Source organism: Microcaecilia unicolor, chromosome 9 (genome assembly GCF_901765095.1).
Source record: "Microcaecilia unicolor chromosome 9, aMicUni1.1, whole genome shotgun sequence".
NCBI classification, from domain to species: domain Eukaryota; kingdom Metazoa; phylum Chordata; class Amphibia; order Gymnophiona; family Siphonopidae; genus Microcaecilia; species Microcaecilia unicolor.
Window position 1 is genome coordinate 178,122,961 of NC_044039.1, and position 20,606 is coordinate 178,143,566.

The 20,606-nt window shown below is 43.3% G+C and overlaps 1 protein-coding gene across 1 annotated transcript in view; it reads left to right on the top strand.

Annotated features, from left to right (window-relative positions):
- Window positions 1–20,606, top strand: part of HIF1A (hypoxia inducible factor 1 subunit alpha) — a 121,250-nt gene that overhangs the window by 91,983 nt on the left and 8,661 nt on the right. Inside the window, exon 12 of the mRNA XM_030214155.1 lies at window positions 1,722–2,116. Within this exon, the coding sequence (XP_030070015.1) occupies window positions 1,722–2,116 (395 nt within the window). The remainder of the gene's footprint in view (window positions 1–1,721; window positions 2,117–20,606) is intronic.

Consider the following 20,606-nt stretch of genomic DNA (forward strand, 5'->3'; position numbering starts at 1 on the left):
AGTTGGAAGGACAGGTAGGGTCCAATGAAGGTTTTTTAAGGAGTGGTGTAACTACGGCATGTTTGAAGGCATCAGGAACAGTTGCAGTGGACAGTGAAAGACTGAGGATATAACAGACAGAAGAGATGACAGAGAGAGAGAGAGTGCTAATTAGATGGGTGGGAATAGGATCAGAGGAACAGGTAGTTAGTTTCAAGGAGGAAAGTAAATGTGCAGTTTCCTCCAGTGATTTCAGAAAAGGAAGAAAAAAAAGGTAGCTACATCTAGTAGCGCTATATAAATGATTAGTAGTAGTAGTAGGTAGGGGTTGAAGGAGGGTTGAGAGAATGGACTGAGAAGGAGAGGTGGCGGTGACTTGGTTGAGAATTCAAGGTTAACCTTTTGAACCTTATCATGAAAGTACTCATCCAGAGTCTAGGGAGAAAGTGAAGGGGAAGTTGGAGGTGAAGGCACTTTGAGGATAGAGTTTAGTGTGGCAAAGAGACGTCGAGGGTTTGAGCCAAGAGAGTTTATCAACTGGATGTAGTAGTCCTGTTTGGCAAGTGAAAGAGCAGACTGGAAGGAGGTCAGCAAGAATTTGAAATGTATGAAGTCAGCTTAGGCACAGGATTTGAGCCAAAGGCATTCGGCAGATCGGGCACAGGAATGTAGGTAGCAGATTCTAGAGGTCTGGAGGCTTCCTTGAAACGCTCCTTTGAGGTAGCCGCTTTGGCTCTTTAGGCTCCTGTTTGTAGCACTTATGCGGCTAGGGCTTGTCTTAGCTGGCTCCATTCGGTTCTGGAGACTGACCAAGAGACTGATCTGTATAGGGATCCTGGGTTCTCTCAAATGGAAGTGGGCCTCGCCTATTTGACGGATGCCTTAGACGATTTGGTCCGAGGTTCGGCCAAGCTGATGGCGTTGGCGGTTTCCTCTCATTGGCTTTTGTGACTCTGTCATTGGTCGGCGGGCATGGCTTCCAAGCATCAAGCAACGCCTGATCAGATTGCCCTTTCGGCATAAATTGCTGTTTGGGGAGGACCTGGAGAAGATTGTGAAAGACTTGAGGGATACAGCGTCTCCCTGAGGATAAGCCAAAGCCCTGTCTAAGACAGGGGTCTTCGAGGTCTCAGTTTCGTGAGGCATGCTGGTACTGTCTGGGCCGATCTTTGGAGCTTTTCAGTGCCCTCGTTTTCAGCAACTTTCTTTTGGAATAACAAACGGGCATCAGGAGTAATCATGTGTAAGTTTCTATGCTGCAGAAGTTGGAACTGCCCCTCTCATAGAATGCATTGGACTTTTTTTTTTAAGGGGGGGACCTTATTTCTCTGAAATTTGGCCCATTTTGTAACTTAGTCTTTTTTTTATCATGCTTTTTTTCCCCCCTTTCATACCAAGTTTTATCCCATTCTGTTTAATTTTCAGTCCCCAAACATATATTTTTCAACACCTTTTTGTCTAATATTTCAATTTTTCCCAACTGTTGAAGTGGAAAGAATAGAAATGTGTTATTAGCCTCAGATTCCCCCCCCCCCCCCCCCCCCCGATGATATAATAAATAGTTGAATACACATGGCATTTTAAACACATTATAGTGCTCATTTTCACAGTATGTGAACTTACAAAGTTCCATAGTAGCATATGTAACTTTGTAAGTCTGTGTACTTTGAAAATGAGCCTCTATAGTTATGCTGAAATGGCTTGTAACCTTACCAGCTTTTTAAAAATGTTTATTTCTTTAGGAAACTGATCTAGACCTGGAAATGTTGGCACCTTATATCCCAATGGATGATGACTTCCAGTTGCGCTCATTTGACCAGCTTTCTTCTTTGGAGAGTGATTCTACGAACCCTCAAAACATGGATGCTATTAACATTTTTGAATCGCCCCAACTAGCAAGTACCACCACTGATGAATTGAAAGTAGTCACAACAGAAAATATGGGTGACATTAAGCCACTGATGACTTCTCTGTTAGCTTTCCAAACAACGAACAAAGGAAAAAGTGCTCCTACATCACCGTACAGTGGTAGACAAAGTCGGACAGCATCTCCAGTTAGAATGGGAAAAGAGAGATTAGAAGAAACAGAATGCTCTCGTCCTGGCACTCCCAACTTACCAGTCTCTCTCAGTAAAAGGTATAGAGTGATAGCATGTTGCAGTCCATCCTTACGATACCTGCTGTTTTATGGGCCTCTCCAATTCTGCAGCCTTTAACATGCCAGATTGCTTCTGTTGAACTGTTTGCTATAAAAACAAAAATACATTCTCAGAGTCCTTTTGTTGAATTTCACTTGTTAATAATTCAGTTCAGAATTGATCTGCTCATCTCCTGGATTCACCTTTGTGCTTATCATAAATCTATTTTTTCTTGTTCCAACTCTGCTTCCAAATATCTCCACAGATCGTGATTTGTCATTCTCCTCCACTGAAAATTCTGGAATATTGTTCTGTCTCTCATTATTTCACATATGTCTCCTGTGTGGACTCTGTTCTTCCTCCAACATTTCTCTCTATTACCTTCATTTGATTTTTTTTTTTGTCCAGTGTAGTGATTTTTATTTCACAGTGATAAATTATATAGCATTTTGCATGGCACACCAGCATATAAACGGGCATGTTCTATTGGTCTTTTCCCTAAGGTGCTTATAATTCAGGTAAGGAGAAATAGAAATATGAGGACAGGGTAACTTCAGGAATGGTGGGGCAGTAGACCAAAGGGGATTGGATAGTAGGTGTTGTGGAGCTTTTATGGATAATACACTGAAACCTTCTGCTCAGTGTGCTGCTGCGGCTCGGAAAGCGAATAGAATGTTGGGTATTATTAGGAAAGGTATGGAAAACAGGTGTGAGGATGTTATAATACCGTTATATCGCTCCATGGTGCGACCGCACCTTGAGTATTGTGTTCAAGTCGCCGCATCTCAAGAAAGATATAGTGGAATTGGAAAAGGTGCAGCGAAGGGCGACTAAAATGATAGCGGGGATGGGACGACTTCCCTATGAAGAAAGACTAAGGAGGCTAGGGCTTTTCAGCTTGGAGAAGAGACGGCTGAGGGGAGACATGATAGAGGTATATAAAATAATGAGTGGAGTGGAACAGGTGGATGTGAAGCGTCTGTTCACGCTTTCCAAAAGTACTACGACGAGGGGGCATGCGATGAAACTACAGTGTAGTAAATTTAAAACAAATCGGAGAAAATTTTTCTTCACCCAACGTGTAATTAATTAAACTCTGGAATTTGTTGCCGGAGAACGTGGTAAAGGCGGTTAGCTTGGCAGAGTTTAAAAAGGAGTTAGACGGTTTCCTAAAGGTTAAGTCCATAAACCGCTACTAAATGGACTTGGGAAAAATCCACAATTCCAGGAATAACATGTATAGAATGTTTGTACGTTTGGGAAGCTTGCCAGGTGCCCTTGGCCTGGATTGGCCGCTGTCGTGGACAGGATGCTGGGCTCGATGGACCCTTGGTCTTTTCCCAGTGTGGCATTAATGGAGAAATTAGATCTTACCTGCTAATTTGCTTTCCTTTAGTCCCTCCGGACCGGACCAGGATTGGACTGATGGGTTGTGCTCGCCTACCAGCAGGTGGAGACTGAGAAAAACTCTGACTCTTGAGAGCCAATAGGAGCCCTGGCCATGTGACCTTAGCCTCAGTATTTGAATAACAAAGCAGGAAAGAAAGACCTTCTGTGCCGTATGGAATCCTAGCAGCCACAAAGCACTCGGCAATGCCAAGTATCAGAGCTCACCAGCAACTCTCACCAGAGAAGTGGTATGGCCCGATATGTATTACAGCTCACCAGCAACTCTCACCAGAGAAGTGGTATGGCCCGATATGTATTACAGCTCACCAGCAACTCTCACCAGAGAAGTGGTATGGCTCACTTGTACTATAGCTCACCAGCAACTCTCACCAGAGAAGTGGTATGGCTCACTTGTCTTATAGCTCACCAGCAACTCTCACCAGAGAAGTGGTATGGCCCACTTACGATCTTATATATATTTAAGGTTTTATAGATATTCCAGCAACTGAGCTCAGCCACAACTCTCACCAGAGAAGTGGTATGGCGAATTTAAGGTTGTATAGATAGATTCCAGCAATTGAGCTCACCAGCAATATAGACCCGGTACAGTTCTGTATATATATAGTATTGTTCCACGAATCGTAAAGGAATGAATACACTTCCTAATGAATACACTTCCTACTGAATAAAAGAAGCTAAAGTGGTAAATCATATTTAAGGTTTTATAGATATTCCAGCAACTGAGCTCAGCCACAACTCTCACCAGAGAAGTGGTATGGCGTATTTAAGGTTTTAGTGGTATGGCGTATTTAAGGTTTTATAGATAGATTCCAGCAATTGAGCTCACCAGCAATATAGACCAGGTAAAGTTCTGTATATATATAGTATTGTTCCACGAATCGTAAAGGAATGAATACACTTCCTAATGAATACACTTCCTACTTAATAAAAGAAGCTAAAGAGTAGAGAGAACATGGGAGGGGCCTGGTCCGGTCCGGAGGGACTAAAGGAAAGCAAATTAGCAGGTAAGATCTAATTTCTCCTTCCTTAGCGTCCCTCCGGACCGGACCAGGATTGGACTGATGGGAAGTACCAAAGCAGTAATCTGAAGGGAGGGACCCTATGAAAACTGCAGAGAAATGCTCATGCTGCATAGGCCATCTGGCGACAACTAACATGTAGTGTGTCCCAATGAGAAAAATAAACTGAAACTAGGACTAAGTTACCAACTTATCAATGTGCACCGAGAGCACCAAAAATCGCCATAGTAAGAATAGAGCCCGCTTCTGAAGTTGTGGAATATGTTGTAATACGCTGTGGAACTGCCCTCTCAGCGAGAAGAGAAATAGACATTCTCATTTCCTTGATCCTTCGCGATATAGCGGGGTAGAAACAATGAAAATCTTTTACGCCTACTGGCTAGAAGGACAAAACCAATAAGAAAAAACCGATTGGGAAAGGTGAAAACTTTAAACTACAGCAGACCAAAAAGAAGTTACCAACCGTAGAAGTATTCCACACATAGATCTACTTGCTGCAATGGTTACTAGGAAACAGTGGTTGAAGAGGAAAACTTTATAGAAAAAATTATGGCTACTAGAAAAACAGAACTTTAAGAGTCTGTTCACCTAGTTCACCTAGCTGGTGGACGAAGCGGGGGGTACAGGTGCAGGACTCCTTTAAGAAACCGCTTTGACAGTGGATGCTGCATAAGCGTGCGGTTGTCAACAGTATCATGCATCACTGATAGAGCTGCCAAATGAACTCTAATGGATGAGTAAGACAGACAAGATTTCGCAAGATGCAGAAGACATTCCAAAACATGCAAAATAGTACTGTCTGTGGAATGAAGTGGCGAGAGGAGCACCACAGAGTGAACTGTCGCCACTTTGATTCATAGGACTTTAATGTAGATTTCTGTCTGGAAGCAATTAAAACTTGAAGTACTTCCTGCGAAAATATCAAAGATGTTGCGGACCCAGTAACCACGCCATAAGTTTGAGTGACTGCTGAATGGAAGAAGCAAGAAATGTTCGTGAGCCTGAAGGCAAAAAGAGATAGCCCTGAAGTGTCGCAGTGAGGAAGTAAGGCTGAAAAAATGAGAGTCCATTCACCTAAATGCAGGGTGACACAACTAAGAAAAAATAAGTACAAACTCAAGAGTATACTCTTAACTCCTCCTTGGCGGATGACCTAACCCATTGCCATGGCAAGGACCAACATAGCTCTCTCCACCTTGTTTGTCAGTAGGGAAAACAAAATTCACCCGAAGGTAAAACGAATTGCTGAGGCCAAGCTTCTGCCAAAAAGTGTACTGCACGAAGCATCCCAATGACCGAACTAAGGTTCTTGAGATAACTAGATGACACTTAAATAGCGCAATAGGATGAAGGAAAATTCCGTCTTGTTCATTAGAAAGCAAAATTGCATTCTGCAGAATAGAGCGAGGAAATGGCCGAAGGCCCAAGGTCACCAAGAAAAATATAAACTGGGATGTTTGCAGAGGAGACAAAAGACTGTGCGCCAACCTGACTAAACAAAGAGAAAATCAGAGATATCTGATGAGAGATCAAATGAGAGATCAAATGAGAGGCCTGGCTACAATCACCACACCACCTAGAGACTGTAAGCAATGCAACACCCGGTGCGTGACCTGAGAACTCTGCTGATAAGACTTTCTCCAATTAGGCAGTCGTCTAGGTAAGAATGAAATGACCCTAAGAGCGCAATGAACATCCTCTTAGATCTATAAAAGAACGGAAGAGAGAGTACTGCAAAAAACTAGCCATTCTCTGGATCCTGAGGAGAAGAGGAAGGGTGACCAAGGACACCAGTTAAATAGGGCTACAAACTCCAACCCTATCTCTATGGCGTTCCATAGTTGGGTAAGTTCTGAATATAGAAAGTTCTGAATATAGGAGTCCACCAGCTATGGTAGTACGCTCCGGACAGAAAAAAATTGTCCCAGTATGAACGTCTGATTCACCGGCCTGTAATTTCTTGGATCTCCCTAATCCACATACCACTAATCCACGTACCACGGTCATGCGTCCTCCCTCACTGAGATGTAGATTGTAAGCTCCTTTGAGCAGGGAACGTCCCTCTCTGTTAATCTGTACAGCGCTGCGTAACCCTAGTAGCGCTCTAGAAATGTTAAGTAGTAGTAGTAGTACCAGACTCACACCCAATAGATATGAATGTTGAGCTTGTTTCAGGTTAAAACACCGAACCTAGGCCCAGGGTCCCCGGTGTTCCTAGTGGTGAACAGCCATGGCAAATATTGTATGCGTTAGTTTGCAGAATTACTGCCAAGCCTTGCTTTTGGAGCAGAGATTTCTGTTCAATACTCTCGTGAGAGGTTTTTTTTTTTTAATTCTGTTCTGGCTGTAGAAAGGTGGACATTTGAGCTTCCCCAGAATGGCAAAACTTATGTACCTATGCCCATTAGATATGAATGCTGGACTTTAGGCCTTACCCAGCATAACCATACTTATGTACCTATGGTATAAATACACAGGAAGTGATTGAATCCCCTTCCAATTGAAAGAACACTCTGGAGTGAAGGCGCATAGAAACCTGGAAATTACCTGTAACGAAAAAAGTGAAGTTGTGCCACAGCCACTTGGTGAAGGCAGTGTAGACAAGACTGTATCTGAATTCAAGAAAGCTTGATATAACATCAGGTCTCTAAGGAAGAGATAGCAGATGGTATATATAGGCATACTGGACCAAAACAGGATGTTTATAATCTGCCAATGCTGAACTGATAGAGTAGAGACAAACACGAGTAGATGGTTTGAGGACCGTCCACTATCTTTAAGTGAAAGGATGACTTTATTCTCTAAGTGACCATATGTCCTGTAATAACCAGAAGAAAGCTAAAATGAAATATGAGAGGCTTCAAGGCAGTTGGAAAAGAAGGGAAGACATGAATAAAGCATGCCTGCTAAGGCAGCTGAATGATTGGGAGCTTGGTAGACAGGACTGTAGCAAGTGCAGCTACCTGAATTGCCACAAAAATCAGATACCTGACATGAGAAAAGGCAAAAATACTGTGAAAGAGGTCCTCACTGTACGCTATCTACTCACACACAAATATCAAACAGTCTGACCAAATACAAAAGCAAAAGATATCGACACCAAAACATACAGGTATCTCCTAAAGGGTGACCTGACATTAAGAACATAAGGGACAAGCAAAATATTATTATAAGTATTATTAACATTTGTATAGCGGTACCAGATGCCCGCAGCGCAGAACACCTCACACAGAAAGACAATCCCTGCTCCAAAAAACCCACATAAGTCTTTATGTAACATCTAGTATAGAGAAGCAGTCATTGACCCATGGCCAGACCCTGGGCCAAAGACGAAAAGGCCCGAGGGAAATACCCGTCTGCTGCAAATCCCCAGACTACCCCAGAAACAACATCTCCGTTTCCTTCTACACTCCCGAGAAAAAACAAAACCGAACCGGAGAAACGCTGCCTCGTAAAGGGAACTGCAGCTGGAGGCAAACATGGCTACCTAGCGCGCCCAAAGTAAAAGAACGAGGATCAAAGAAGAAAAAACACGGAGGACATGAAAGGAGATGCGATCGCAAACGAAGAAGCCGGAAATCGCTGCCGCTGGTAGAGGAAGAAAAAAGTTACCCTCCAGTGCCGAGCAAAAACATGCTTTAGCTTCTCCTCCGACGCTAATAGACAGCGCAGCACATCCTGAGCTTTTCAGACCGATCGGAGAAGAGCGGGCGCGCGCCGAAGCGGTTTGCGCCATAGCGGTTCGCGCCATTTTTTTTTTTTTTTTTTCTTTTTCAATTTCCATTTACAGCTACTAAAACGCCAGAAAACGGAGGAACATAATTGCGAAAAAATCGCCCTTTAAAGTCTAAAACACTGAATTGTTCCAATCTTTTATTTATTTATTTTTTCACAGCTGAACTAGAAAAGAAAAAGCTCCGCAAGCATAATAAATCACAACCGAGCTGACTGGCAGGAAAAATCTGGGGAAAGAAAAAAGGGCTTCTTCTCGTAATTTCCTTCTATTTGTTTTAACTCTTTTAAAGTACAATCCCCAAAGAGAAATCTTCTCTTAAGTTTCTTTTTTTTTTTTTTTTTCCGAGTTAGAAAAGACAGTGCTGAAGAGAAGTAGACTAGCACAGAGCTGCCTGCTCGTTAACAGCCTGGGTATATACCTTTTTTTTTTTTTTTTTTTAAACAGTTGAGCTTGCTCATAAAAATTGTGACTTTCTAGAGTGGCTGCCTCTCCCAAAGACATACACCTTTCTAACAAAGGGTAGCCCTTCCCAGCTACATATGGGAGATGGGGAGGAAGGGGGGAGGGACCCGGGGACACCCGAGTTTAACACCCCCAGAGGCTGTAAAAGAAAGGAAAAGAAATTCCTACCTGCCCAGCGTCTAATAGAGAATTCCTAGGCACAGAAGAAGAGGTAGTATTATTGTTGTTGTAATTATGAACCTCTAAAAGAGAAAGAGATAGAGAGAGACTAAAGGGCTCACTTCCTACCTGCTGGGAGACTGAGAAAATACTGAGGCTAAGGTCACATGGCCAGGGCTCCTATTGGCTCTCAAGAGTCAGAGTTTTTCTCAGTCTCCACCTGCTGGTAGGCGAGCACAACCCATCAGTCCAATCCTGGTCCGGTCCGGAGGGACGCTAAGGAATATGTACTTAAGCGCACCTTCAGACAGGCCTTTTAATTGCAAGCGCTAGTATGTTTTTAAATACAATTTGCAGGCAAGGGTGAGCTGAAGAGAGAAAAAGGGTTTTTTAAAAGTGAGATGTCTATGCAGGGTGCAAAAGGAGTATAATAAGTAAAGAAGATTTAGGTTTCAGGGGGTCAAGGATGTAAGCAAAGCATTTAAAGCTAGTATAGAGACTTCATTAATGAAGGGACAGAGTAAGAAACCAATTCTACTACTAAATTCTAAATGGATTGCAAAGGAGCAGTGTGTGATTCTTTCCATTTCGTTTTTGATTGTTCTGCTCACTATTTGCAAAAGTGGTGTACGTTTTTATGATGAATCTATAGCAATTAAAAATATAAATTAGGTTAGACCATTCATTTCATTTCTTTTCTATCATTCAGGACCATTTTGAGCTATAGTTGCCCCCTGTGCAACTTGTCCACTGACACTCCACTTGCTTTGCCACCCCCAGTGACAGGAGAGGGTAGGCTAAAAGCCATGTTTGTGCCCTATGCAGCCACATTGCTAACAGTTGGTACAGCACTATCATTACCTATAGCAACAACTTGTAAAGATACTTATTGAAAATAACTGTTCCTAAATTCCATCATATTTTTTTTTGTTACATTTGTACCCCGCGCTTTCCCACTCATGGCAGGCTCAATGCGGCTTACATGGGGCAATGGAGGGTTAAGTGACTTGCCCAGAGTCACAAGGAGCTGCCTGTGCCTGAAGTGGGAATTGAACTCAGTTCCTCAGTTCCCCAGGACCAAAGTCCACCACCCTAACCACTAGGCCACTAGTCTTTTAACTGACTTCTGAACAGCTTGGCTCAGTTCTTGAGGCAAAGCATTCTGTAAAAGGCCTAAAATAAGGAAAGACACTAGAGGGTGTAATTGCAATAATTCTATTTGACATTGCCTTAATGACTGCATGTATTCCAATAAATTATCAGCCAAATATTGTGGTACATCTTCGCACAGAGCCTTAAACATATGCAGAGGACTTAAAATGTTAATCTAACTTCAATAGGAAGGAATTGAATTGAATAGTATAAATTGAAGAGCATTTTTCTAAAACTCCATTTTTTTTGTCAGTTTTGAGCTATGCAATTCATTTTGTTCATCAAGGCAAGATTTATTTACTGTAGCATATTTCTGTGCCAAAACTCACGAAGGTCATGAGTTTTGGCACAGGAATAAGCTACAGTATGTGAATCTTGCCTTGATGAACTAAAGTAATCACATGGCTCAAAACTGACAAAAATAAAATTGGACTGAGTGAGTTTTGGAAAAGTGCTCTTCAATTACATTGATTGGGGGTGGTACAATCCTGCTGTTTAACCTCCCTTAACAGCCTCATGGCAGTATTTTGAATTGATTTTGAGATGTTAAGAACTTGGCAGACCCTGAAGTAGGGAATTGCAGTAGTCCAATCTGATGGAGTGAGAAACATTTTAAAACAATGGATCATAAGCAAATAATAGAAGCAGAAACATACCACCTTACTAATGACAACCTCTTCTCAGTTGCTTGTTTTACAGGGGTGCTACTTGACAATTGTGTGTTTTCAGTGCAGAACCCTCAAGCACTTATAATTTATATTATTATTTTTTTTTTGGCAGCTGATTTCTCTCAATTTAAGATTAATTTGTTAAACTAGTTGGGAGTTGAAAATCTAAAAAAATACTTGCATGCAGTAGTTTTTCTGTGAGAACACAGTTGTAAGGAGAATTTTGGTTCAGAGGAAAATAGTTGTATGTGAGGTGATGGAGGAAAAAGGAAGTTTAGATTTTTTTTTTTTTTTTTTAATTTGGTTTACATGGCTTGAAAACAGATATTTTGTCTTGCATAACATAGTAAATGACGGCAGATAAAGACCTGTACAGTCCATCCAGTCTGCCCAACATTGAATTTTTATATGCATTTTGCAAGAATAGGATCCAGTCCACCCGCATGCGTGCTGTGCACACGTATGGCTGCAGACCCTTTAGTAAAATGTGAACTGGTGCAGCGCAGAATTTTTTCTTCGGGGCCTGACATTTGTCAGCACAGTCTATGGTGGACCTCAGGTTGAGTCTTGATGAGTTTTTCTTGTTGGGCAGCCTTATCTGCCGTCATTTACTATGCTACTGTGTTAAATATTGCTGTGGTGGCCAATATAGAGACTCAGGGATCCGTCTGCAAACCTTTATGCCATTTGAGCTGTCTGAGTTTGCAGTGGTCCTGGGCTCGGCCTTGGTAAGGCAAAAGATTCCTGGCAGAGGTCCTCTGGGGCCCATCAGGTGTAGTGAATAGACACCTATAGGTGCGTCCTCTCCCCCGCCCCCCAAGAAAAATATATCTTTTTCTTTTGTTGGTACTGAAGTGGCAGTATTTTTGTTACTATTGTTTTTTTGGATGGCGTTTCCTTCTACTGATAACTAGTTAAAAATAAATAAAAGCCCCCAATCTTGAGTAAATTTGTAACCTGACCTGGAGAAGGTCTGCTGTGTATGCAGCAAAGGCTGTCTCAGGCCACTGTAAGGGACAGAATCCCTGCAATGGCAAACAGTTCAGCATGTATTGGGAACATACGAAGTGAGGGATGAGATATGGATCTTGAGAGCTGGCAGCTGAGTTTTATAGCCGCTTACTTTGCTCCATTTGTATTTTTGCATTTTATATTACTTTCTTGAGGAGTTTTTATATTGTTGAATTTTTCCATTTCTAATGATGGCAAGGCCCCATTGTTTCGGGAGTTTTTTCAAAGTGTTTCAGACCTTTTTTACATCTGTGTTCAACACAGAGAGACTGGCACACTGTCAGATTGTTCTGTGGTTTAGGGATCACAGCAATCCAAACCGCCATCATACAGTGGCATACAGCATTCAATGGAGCAAGTCGGAAGCAAAGGGTTTTTTTTTGTTGTTGTTTTTTTTTTATATAGAATTCCCCTGAAAAATCATCTAGTCCCTGAGATTTATGATTAAGGATTTTGATCACTCCATCCAGAGAAGCACATTGTGCAGATGTTAAAGCTGGAAGAGCAAACTCAGACAGATGAGTCAATGGCTGCCAAGTCAGTCCCAGAGTCCGCAGTATATAATTTACTGTAATATTCCTTACATTGCTCCCAGATCTAAGTGGTACAGGTCAATAAAATGGCCAGTCTATCTTTGATTTTTATATATGCTTCTATCAGCCTGTTTTCCACGCAGGCGCAAGGCAACATACTGTTTATCTTGTTTTTCTCATAAGCTTGATTCAGCCTGGCAGAGGCATAGGCCACATTTTCTGTGTAGTAGCTATCTTATTGGAATCTGTCAGCCTGTAGCTGCTGAAAAACAGATTCAGAGCCTGTAAGTTTGTTATTGCTGTAAGCTGCTAATACAAGAAGTACAGTCTTATATTAATCTAGTCTCCTGCTGCCTAAGTTGGGAAGTAGCTTTTAGAAACCCCCACCAGAAACTGCCTTAAGAGCACCCAAATGCCTAAGGGTGGGCCAGAGTCCAAATTATGCTCAAGCAAAGCTCTATAAGCTTGAACCAGAGACTTGTCTCAACAAAGCATTATTAAGAAACCAGTCCTAGGTTCTACTGCTACTACTAATCATTTCTGTAGCACTTCTAGATGTATGCAGTGCTGTACACATTATATACAGGTACTTTCTCTGTCCCTAGAGGGCTCACAGTCTTAAGTTTTTGTACCTGGGGCAATGAAGGGTTAAGTGACTTGGCCAAGGTCACAAGGAACTGCAGTGGGAATCGAACCCAAGTTGCCAGGATCAAAGCCCTAGGCCACTCCTCCAATCCTTGGAAAGGGTATGAAAATTGATATATACCGCCTTTCTGTGGTTTTTGCAACTACATTCAAAGCAGTTTACATAGTATATACAGGTACTTACTTGTACCTGGGGCAATGGAGGGTTAAGTGACTTGCCCAGAGTCACCAGGACCTGCAATGGGAATCGGACCCAATTCCCAGGATCAAAGTCTGCTGCACTAACCATTAAGCTACTCCTCCACTCCACATCCCCCAACATCAAATAAGTCAACCCAAGTAGGAGTGTGATCGGAAGTGGCAAGTATGCCTACATAGGATACAAAATCAGTGAGAGAAGCAGTATCAACAAGCAAATAATCGATCCTAGAATAGGAGCCATAAGGAGGAATAAAATGTATCAACTCCTAGGATTGGGTAGCCTCCAAGCATCCGCCAGCCCTAGGACAGAGATAAATGCCAGAAAGCTTTAGAGTTATGGATATAATTGCCAGTAGAGAGGCCCTGTTACCCCCCCCCCCCCCCCCCCCCGGTCAATCCAAGCCAGGCTGCAAACAGGCATTGAAATCGCCTATTAACTTACTAACAACAAATGAAGAAAGCAAAGGGTTAGTTTCATATTAAAAAAAAAAAAAGTAACATAAGTAAAATCCATCACCATGTGTAACATGAGGAAAATGTGTACCACCTGTTAGGATCACGCTTCACTCGTTCAATCTGGACAGACAAGAGAAACATAAAAAAAACAAATAACATCTTAGAAAACTGAACGTTGTGAAAGAAGGATTCATGCTCCACTTTAAAATATGTGTCTTGCATAATCACAACCTGGGGTTGATTTTCTCTTCCTAGTAGAATTAAGTCCCTTTACATTCTAAGTTAAAATCTAAAGGTCAATTCCCATGTTCAATAAACTAACAACAACAAAAAAAAAGCAAAGAAATTTCACGGTTGGTGGAAAACTCCCCATACCTCCCCAGAAGAAAATAAGCAAACCACTCAGAATATAGAAAGAATTCCTCCCCCTGCATGAAAGAACCAAAGTAGTACTATCTCCTTCCCCAACAAAAAAAAAAAAAAAAACTGCTCTAACCAACAAAAATCCAGCCACCTAGAACCCCCCCAAGCCCAAACATTAAAAAAAAACAAAACTACAAATGCTTCAAGCAAAAGCCCACATTGCAAGGAAATAGAGGTCTTGACCCACAACCCCAGTCCAACCCTGCCCCCTTCACCCACAATGCAAGAAGAAAAACAAGGCAAAATAAATCCCTTGCTCAAAAACATAGAGTTCAAATGACACATCAGTTCACACAGCCACACATGCTTTTTAACAGTGTATATAACGGAATATATAGAGAAAATTCCTGAAGCTAGATCTCAAGCCCACTTTTGTAAACGGTAAACGTACACACCAACAAAGAAGGATGTTACTTCAAAGAAGAGAAGCAGCAGCTCCAAATTTAACAATCAACAGGTATCAAGATGTATTGACATTACAGAGAAGTCAAAGTTCAATGAATCCCAGCAGAAGGGAACTGCTGCATCTTCTGCGCTTTATCTGGGACTCGCTGCCACTGTTGCAGTTTAGTGCAAGTAGCTGGAGCCACTACCGATGATGATGATATAGATGAGAGAGGAACTCCCTCCAACCCCTGCAGGATCCGCCAAGCCTCAGATGGTTTTCACTCTGTGAGCCTTGCCTTCAAACACAAAGCAAAGGGGAAGCTCCAACGGTATGATATCTTTTGCTTTTGTAAAATCTCTAACACCGGTTTAAAATCCTTCCACTTAAGCACAGAAAGATCCTGGAACACTTGGACCTGAGCATCCTGATAATGTAAAGTTCCCTTTTGACAAGCTTGCTAATAGATAAGCAAATTGCACCACTAGGAGGGTGGGGGCTGATCCAGTCCACAATATGTGCGCTCGAGCTCAACTGGGGCTGCACCCCATCTCTGCCAGGAAGCTGAATGCAAAGCAGCTGCACAGTGGCAGGAACATCTTTTGTTTTCTCAGATTTTTCCACTGACTGAGTACTTCTCCAAATCATCAAGTTTAAGTAACATATCTTCATATTGCAAACAGAGATCCCGTCTGAGTGCATAGTGTTTCTAGGTCCTCGGTATTCTTATCATTGTGGGTGTCAAGTCCTCCACTCTTGCACCCAAATCTGTAAGGTCCCCATGCACAGACTCGGTTTTCTCCAAAATCTCATCATTTGTGCTTTTCAACTCTTGGTGAATTTCCATGAAATAGCGCTTAAGACGTCAAGATACGCTGCAAGAGGAAGCGGCATTCTGATAGCGGCCGCCGACTGCAAGGGCTCCGACTCAGACAGGGAATCGGGGCCTGAGGACTCATGGGTCCCAGCTTATGGGGGATTTTATCTCCCCCCCCCCCCCCCCCCCTTAGTAGCAGATTTACTTCATGAAGCCATAATATTGTCTCTCCCACACTTCAGAAGCACAGGTAAGGATAATGCAAAAGCGAGTGACAAAGAATTAAGCAAGTTAAGTTAGTGGGGAAGCAGGCGCTCAGGGATCAGGCTGCTATCCAGGGCTGTGATGTCAGTTCCACTACAGGGCTTACAATCAAAACCTCAGTGCAGCATGTACTATTAGAATGGTATGCTAACTTGAGTGGTGATGGTCTGTTGTATTTAAAAAAAAAAAAACAAAAAACATTTCAGTGCATTTTCAAATATACAAGTAAACTAAAAAACTAGATATAAGAAATAAATCTGTTCACATCTCTATTGTTAAAAGTCCTCAAAATGGGGGAGTCAGATCAGTGTTGTGTTCTAATGCACTTACTAAGAAATATTGTTATCTCCAATCCAGTAAACTAATGGCATACATTAAAAAGTATGTACTGTCTGAAAAAAACTGTGCACTTTGCCACAGTAATGGCAGCCATGTGCTGCATGGTGTTAAATAGCAATTAATGCAGAAAAGGCTTTCAGTAGTGTTGGGTGGCCTTTTTTTGTTCAAGGTTTTGGAAAAGGTGGGCTAAGGCATTATATAAAGCCCACTCAGCTTGCATGACATTTATTCCAGGAGTGTGGGATGAGAAAGGGATATTCATGATCCCTCTTATTGTTTGTATTAACATTAGAGCTTAGTCAATACAGGAAAGTCTTGATGTGGCAAGGGTCACAATGGGGGATTCCAATCATAGAATTTCTGTATTTGTTGACGATAAAACTTCAGTTCTGTAATGTCCAGCCGCACCATCCTGAACTATTGGGTTGTTTCCTCTCCTAGCAGCCAAAAGGAACCAATCGGTGGCAGTCTAAGTAATATTTATTTAAAAAGACGGGCAGCAGAGTTTGAACCGATTGGAGAGGGGAGAGGTGACTAAGTGGGAGGCCAGCAAGAAGCAGATTGCAGTAGTCTAAACGAGAGGTGACAAGAGTGTGGATGAGGGTTTTGGTAGAGTGCTCGGAAAGAAAGGAGCGGATGTTGTAAAGAAAGAAATGACAGGTCTTGGCAATCTGCTGGATATGAGCAAAGAAGGAGAGAGAAGAGTCAAAGGTGACCCCAACGTTTCGAGCTGAGGAGACAGGGAGAATGAGAGAGCCATCAAAAGAAATAGAAAACGGGGGGAGTGGGGAGGTGGGTTTGGGGGGGAAAATGAGAAGCCCCTTTTCAGTTTGTGAAGTCCATGGTTCGCCTTTATCCCATTCCAGAGCAGGATCGGGAATCCTTGTGTCACCTCATGATGGACGCCATACTCTTGGCGGTCACCAAGAAGAATACGATGCCCGTGGATGATGGCTCCACCCTTAGGGACTCCCAGGATCGTCACCTGGAAGTGCTGCTTAAGCAGAGTTTTCTTGTGGCTGCATTGGCTGTTCAGGCAGCTGTTTGCAGGGCAGAGCACATTTTGGACAGAGTCGAATGATTGACCCTTAGTGGATCAGGAGGCTGCCAAGTTGGAGATGGGCATCTCCTTGTCGGATGCCTTGTATGATCTGCTCCATGTGTCCTCTTAAGTCTATGGCTCTTGGTGTAGCGGTCCGGCAGTCGTTGTGGCTCCAGGGCTGGTTGGTGGACACAGTGTCCAAGTTTAAATTGAGCGTTTCCCTTCTGAGGCTCCCTATCATTTGGTGAGAATCTGGATAAGTTGGTCAAAAGTCTAGGAGAGACTAAGGTTCCTCCGCTTCCAGAAGATAGGCCTCGTCCAGTGGGCAGAGGCGTATCTGGGAAATCTAGGTTTAAGGATGCATATCGCTATAGGCTGGATAGAGGAGGTGGCCCTCAGTGTATTCTTTCAGAGAGTGCAGTCCTTTTGAGGGGCTGGGACTTCCGAACTGGCAGCTGACTCCAGCAGACATGCACAGTGAATGTGGTGTTGTCCAATCCTTGGTTTCCGTAGGAGCAAGGCTGCGGGAATTCTACCAGGAGTGGACCTTGATTACCTCTGATCTGTGGGTGCTCGAGGTGGTTCACGACAGCTGTGCACTGGAGTTCACCCGCCCCTTGCTTGGACATCTTCGTTGTGTCACCTTGCAGTGCCCCTTGGAAAGTACGAGTGGTTCAGCAGACCCTGCGTCTGCTGGTGGCCTTAAAGGCAGGATTTCTGTCCCCAAGAGGGAATGGGGCACATCTATTCGTTCATCTATTTTGTGGTCCCCAAGAAAGAGGGTTCCTACAGGCCTATTCTGGATCTCAAAGGGTAAATCGCACTCTTCGGGTCCTTTCCTTTCACATGGAAACCTTGCGCTTGGTCATTTTAGCGGTGCAGCCCAGGAAGTTCCTGTCATCTTTGGATCTGGAGCGGTACCCTCATGTCCCTATTGTCCCATGTCATCAGCGTTTCCTATGCTTCGCCATTTTGGGGAGGCATTATCAGTTTGATGTGCTCTCCTTTGGACTGGCATACCTTTTTCATACCCCATACCTTTTCCAAGGTGCGCAGAGAGGGTATTTTGGTGCATCCGTATCTGGATTGGCTTATCCGAGCGAAGTCTTAGAGTATGCAGGCTACGGCCCAGGTGGTGCACAGCTCTAGGGCTGGGTAGTCCAATCTGGACAAACGTCATCTTCAGCCGTCCCAGACCTTGGAGTATTTGAGAGTTTGTTTCAATACCAGCGTGGGCAGAGTTTTTCTGCCGGAGGCCAGGATTCTCAAACTCCAGTCGCAGATTCGATCTCTTTTGGATTTCGGGTCAGTATGTTTCTGAGTTGCAGGCTCTGTGCTGTAGGGAGCCCTTCCTCCAGTTTTTTCAGGAGAAAGAGGCTCTCTGGGTGGTTTTTTCTTTTCTGCCTAAGGTGGTTTCTCAGTTTCATGTCAATCAGGTTTCCCTGCCCGTTTTGGGGGATGGATCTGGCTCAGAGGAGCAGAAGTGCTTGCACTCTTTAGATGTCTGTAGAACCCTCTGTCGCTATTTGAGGGTGACTCACGAGTTTTGCTGTTCGGATCATCTGTTCGTGTTTTTGGTGGTTCACAAAAGAGCGAGGTGGCGTCCAAAGCTGCTATTGCCTGTTGGGTGATTTATTTTTGGAATGGCCTATTCCCTTTGGCGGCTTCATGGGTGGAGCATTCATTGGTTTCTCTGATGGAAATTTGTAAGGCTGCAGCCTGGTCTTCTCTTCATTCCTTTACATGCCACTATCACCTCAATGTGTTTGCAGGTCAGAATGCATGGTTTGGAGCCAGGGTGCTGACAGCAGAGCTCTGTGGGTCCCATCCATGATGATCACTGCTCTGGTATTTCCCATTTGTGTCGGTCTAGAGAAAGACTGTGGAAGGAGCAATTAGATCTTACCTGCTAATTGGTTTTCCTTTAGTCCCTCTAGACTGGCACAGTGCCATCCCAGCGAATGGTAGTTTTGTCTTTTGGGGGGGAGGGGGGTTGTAGCTGGCGCACTCATGAAGTGTTTTGTCAGTTCTTTTTCAGGACTCTACAAAAAAAAAACACAGGGGAGTGTTGGGATTCAGCCCCATACCAGCCTTCTTGCATGTGATAGGGGTTAGTGTATTCTGTTCCTCCTATTTGGCAGCAACAGTTCAGACAGCCTTGGTCAGGGGATCAAGTTGGTGAAATTGGATGGAGATTTTGATTTCTTTTTGGAGTGTTTTCTCTTTGTTGTTTAGTCCTGTGGGTCATCTGCTTTGCTAGGTGTAAGCTGGTTTCTGGAGGACTGCACAGACCACTTAGGTTCACTTGAAGCTCAGGTTGTTCTCAGTCTCCATCTGCTGGTTGGACTGCATAACCCATCTGTGCTAGTCTAGAGGGGCTAAAGGGAAACCCATTAGCAGGTGAGATCTAATTGCTCCTTTGCCCTCTATATTCAACTGAAACAGTCCTTGCTAGAGTCTTCAATGACCTGTTCCTGGCTAGATCCAAAGGTCTCTATTTTAGTGTCTTCCTTCTTGATCTTGGAGTCTGACCTGTTCCTGGCCAGATCCAAAGGTCTCTCTTTATTTTAGTGTCCTCCTTTTTGATCTTTCTTTTGACACTGTTGGTCACCACCTACTCCTTGAAGCGCTGTCTTCACGTGGGGGGCTCTGTTCTTTCTTGGTTTTCTTCTTCTATCACACTTTTAGTGTATGCTATGGTGTATCCTTCTCCTTTTCTATTCCACTATCAGTTGATGTACCTCAGGGCTCTGTCTTGGGACCTCTTATTTCTCATCTGTGTATATTCCCGTGGTACTCTGATAGCTCTCATGTTTTTCAGTATTACTTTTATGCTGATATCTCCCAGATCTACCTCTCCACACCAGAAATTTCAGCAGGAATGCAGGCTTAAGTCTCAGCCTGCCTTGATTGACATTGTTGCCTGGATGACTCACCCCCATCTGAAACTAAACATGGCCAAGACTGAGCTTCTTATCTTTCTTCCTAAACCCATCTCTCCTCTTCCCCATTCTCTGTCTCTGTGGATAACACTCTCATCCTTCTTGTCTGTCTGTCTCTCTCTCCTCCTCTGCACATATCCAACAGACTGCTAAAACCTGCTGTTTCTTTCTCCATAATATCACAAAAATTCATCCCTTCCTTGCTGAGCACACTAACAAAACCTTTATCCACTCTTATCCACCTCATGCTTAAGACTACTCTAACTTGCTTCTCACAAGCCTCCCCTCTCCCCTTCAATCCATTCAAAATTTTGCTGCACAGTTTATATTCAACCAATGTCGCTACGCTCCTCAAGTCATTTCATTGGTTCCCTGTCTATTTCTGCATACAGTTCAAACTCCTCTTCTTAACTTACAAGTGCATTCACTCTGCAGCTCCTCAGCACCTCTCCACTCTTATCTCTCTGTAGACTCCTACCCGGGAACTCATCGGTTAAATCTCTTATCTGTACCCTTCTCCTTCCTTGCCAACTCAGACGTCTGTTCCTTTTATCTTGCTGCACCATACGCCTGCAATAGACTTCCTGAGTCAGTATGTCAAGCTCCAGCTCTAGCCCTGGTTGTCTTCAAATCTAGGCTAAAAGATCACCTTTTTGAGGCTGCTTTTAACCCCCAACTCCTGTTCGCTGTTTTATCATTCCCACCTTAGTAACATAGTAAATGACGGCAGACAAAGACCTGCATGGTCCATCCAGTCTGCCCAAGAAGACAAACTCATATGTGCTACTTTTTGTGTATACCCTACTTTGATTTGTACCTGTCCTC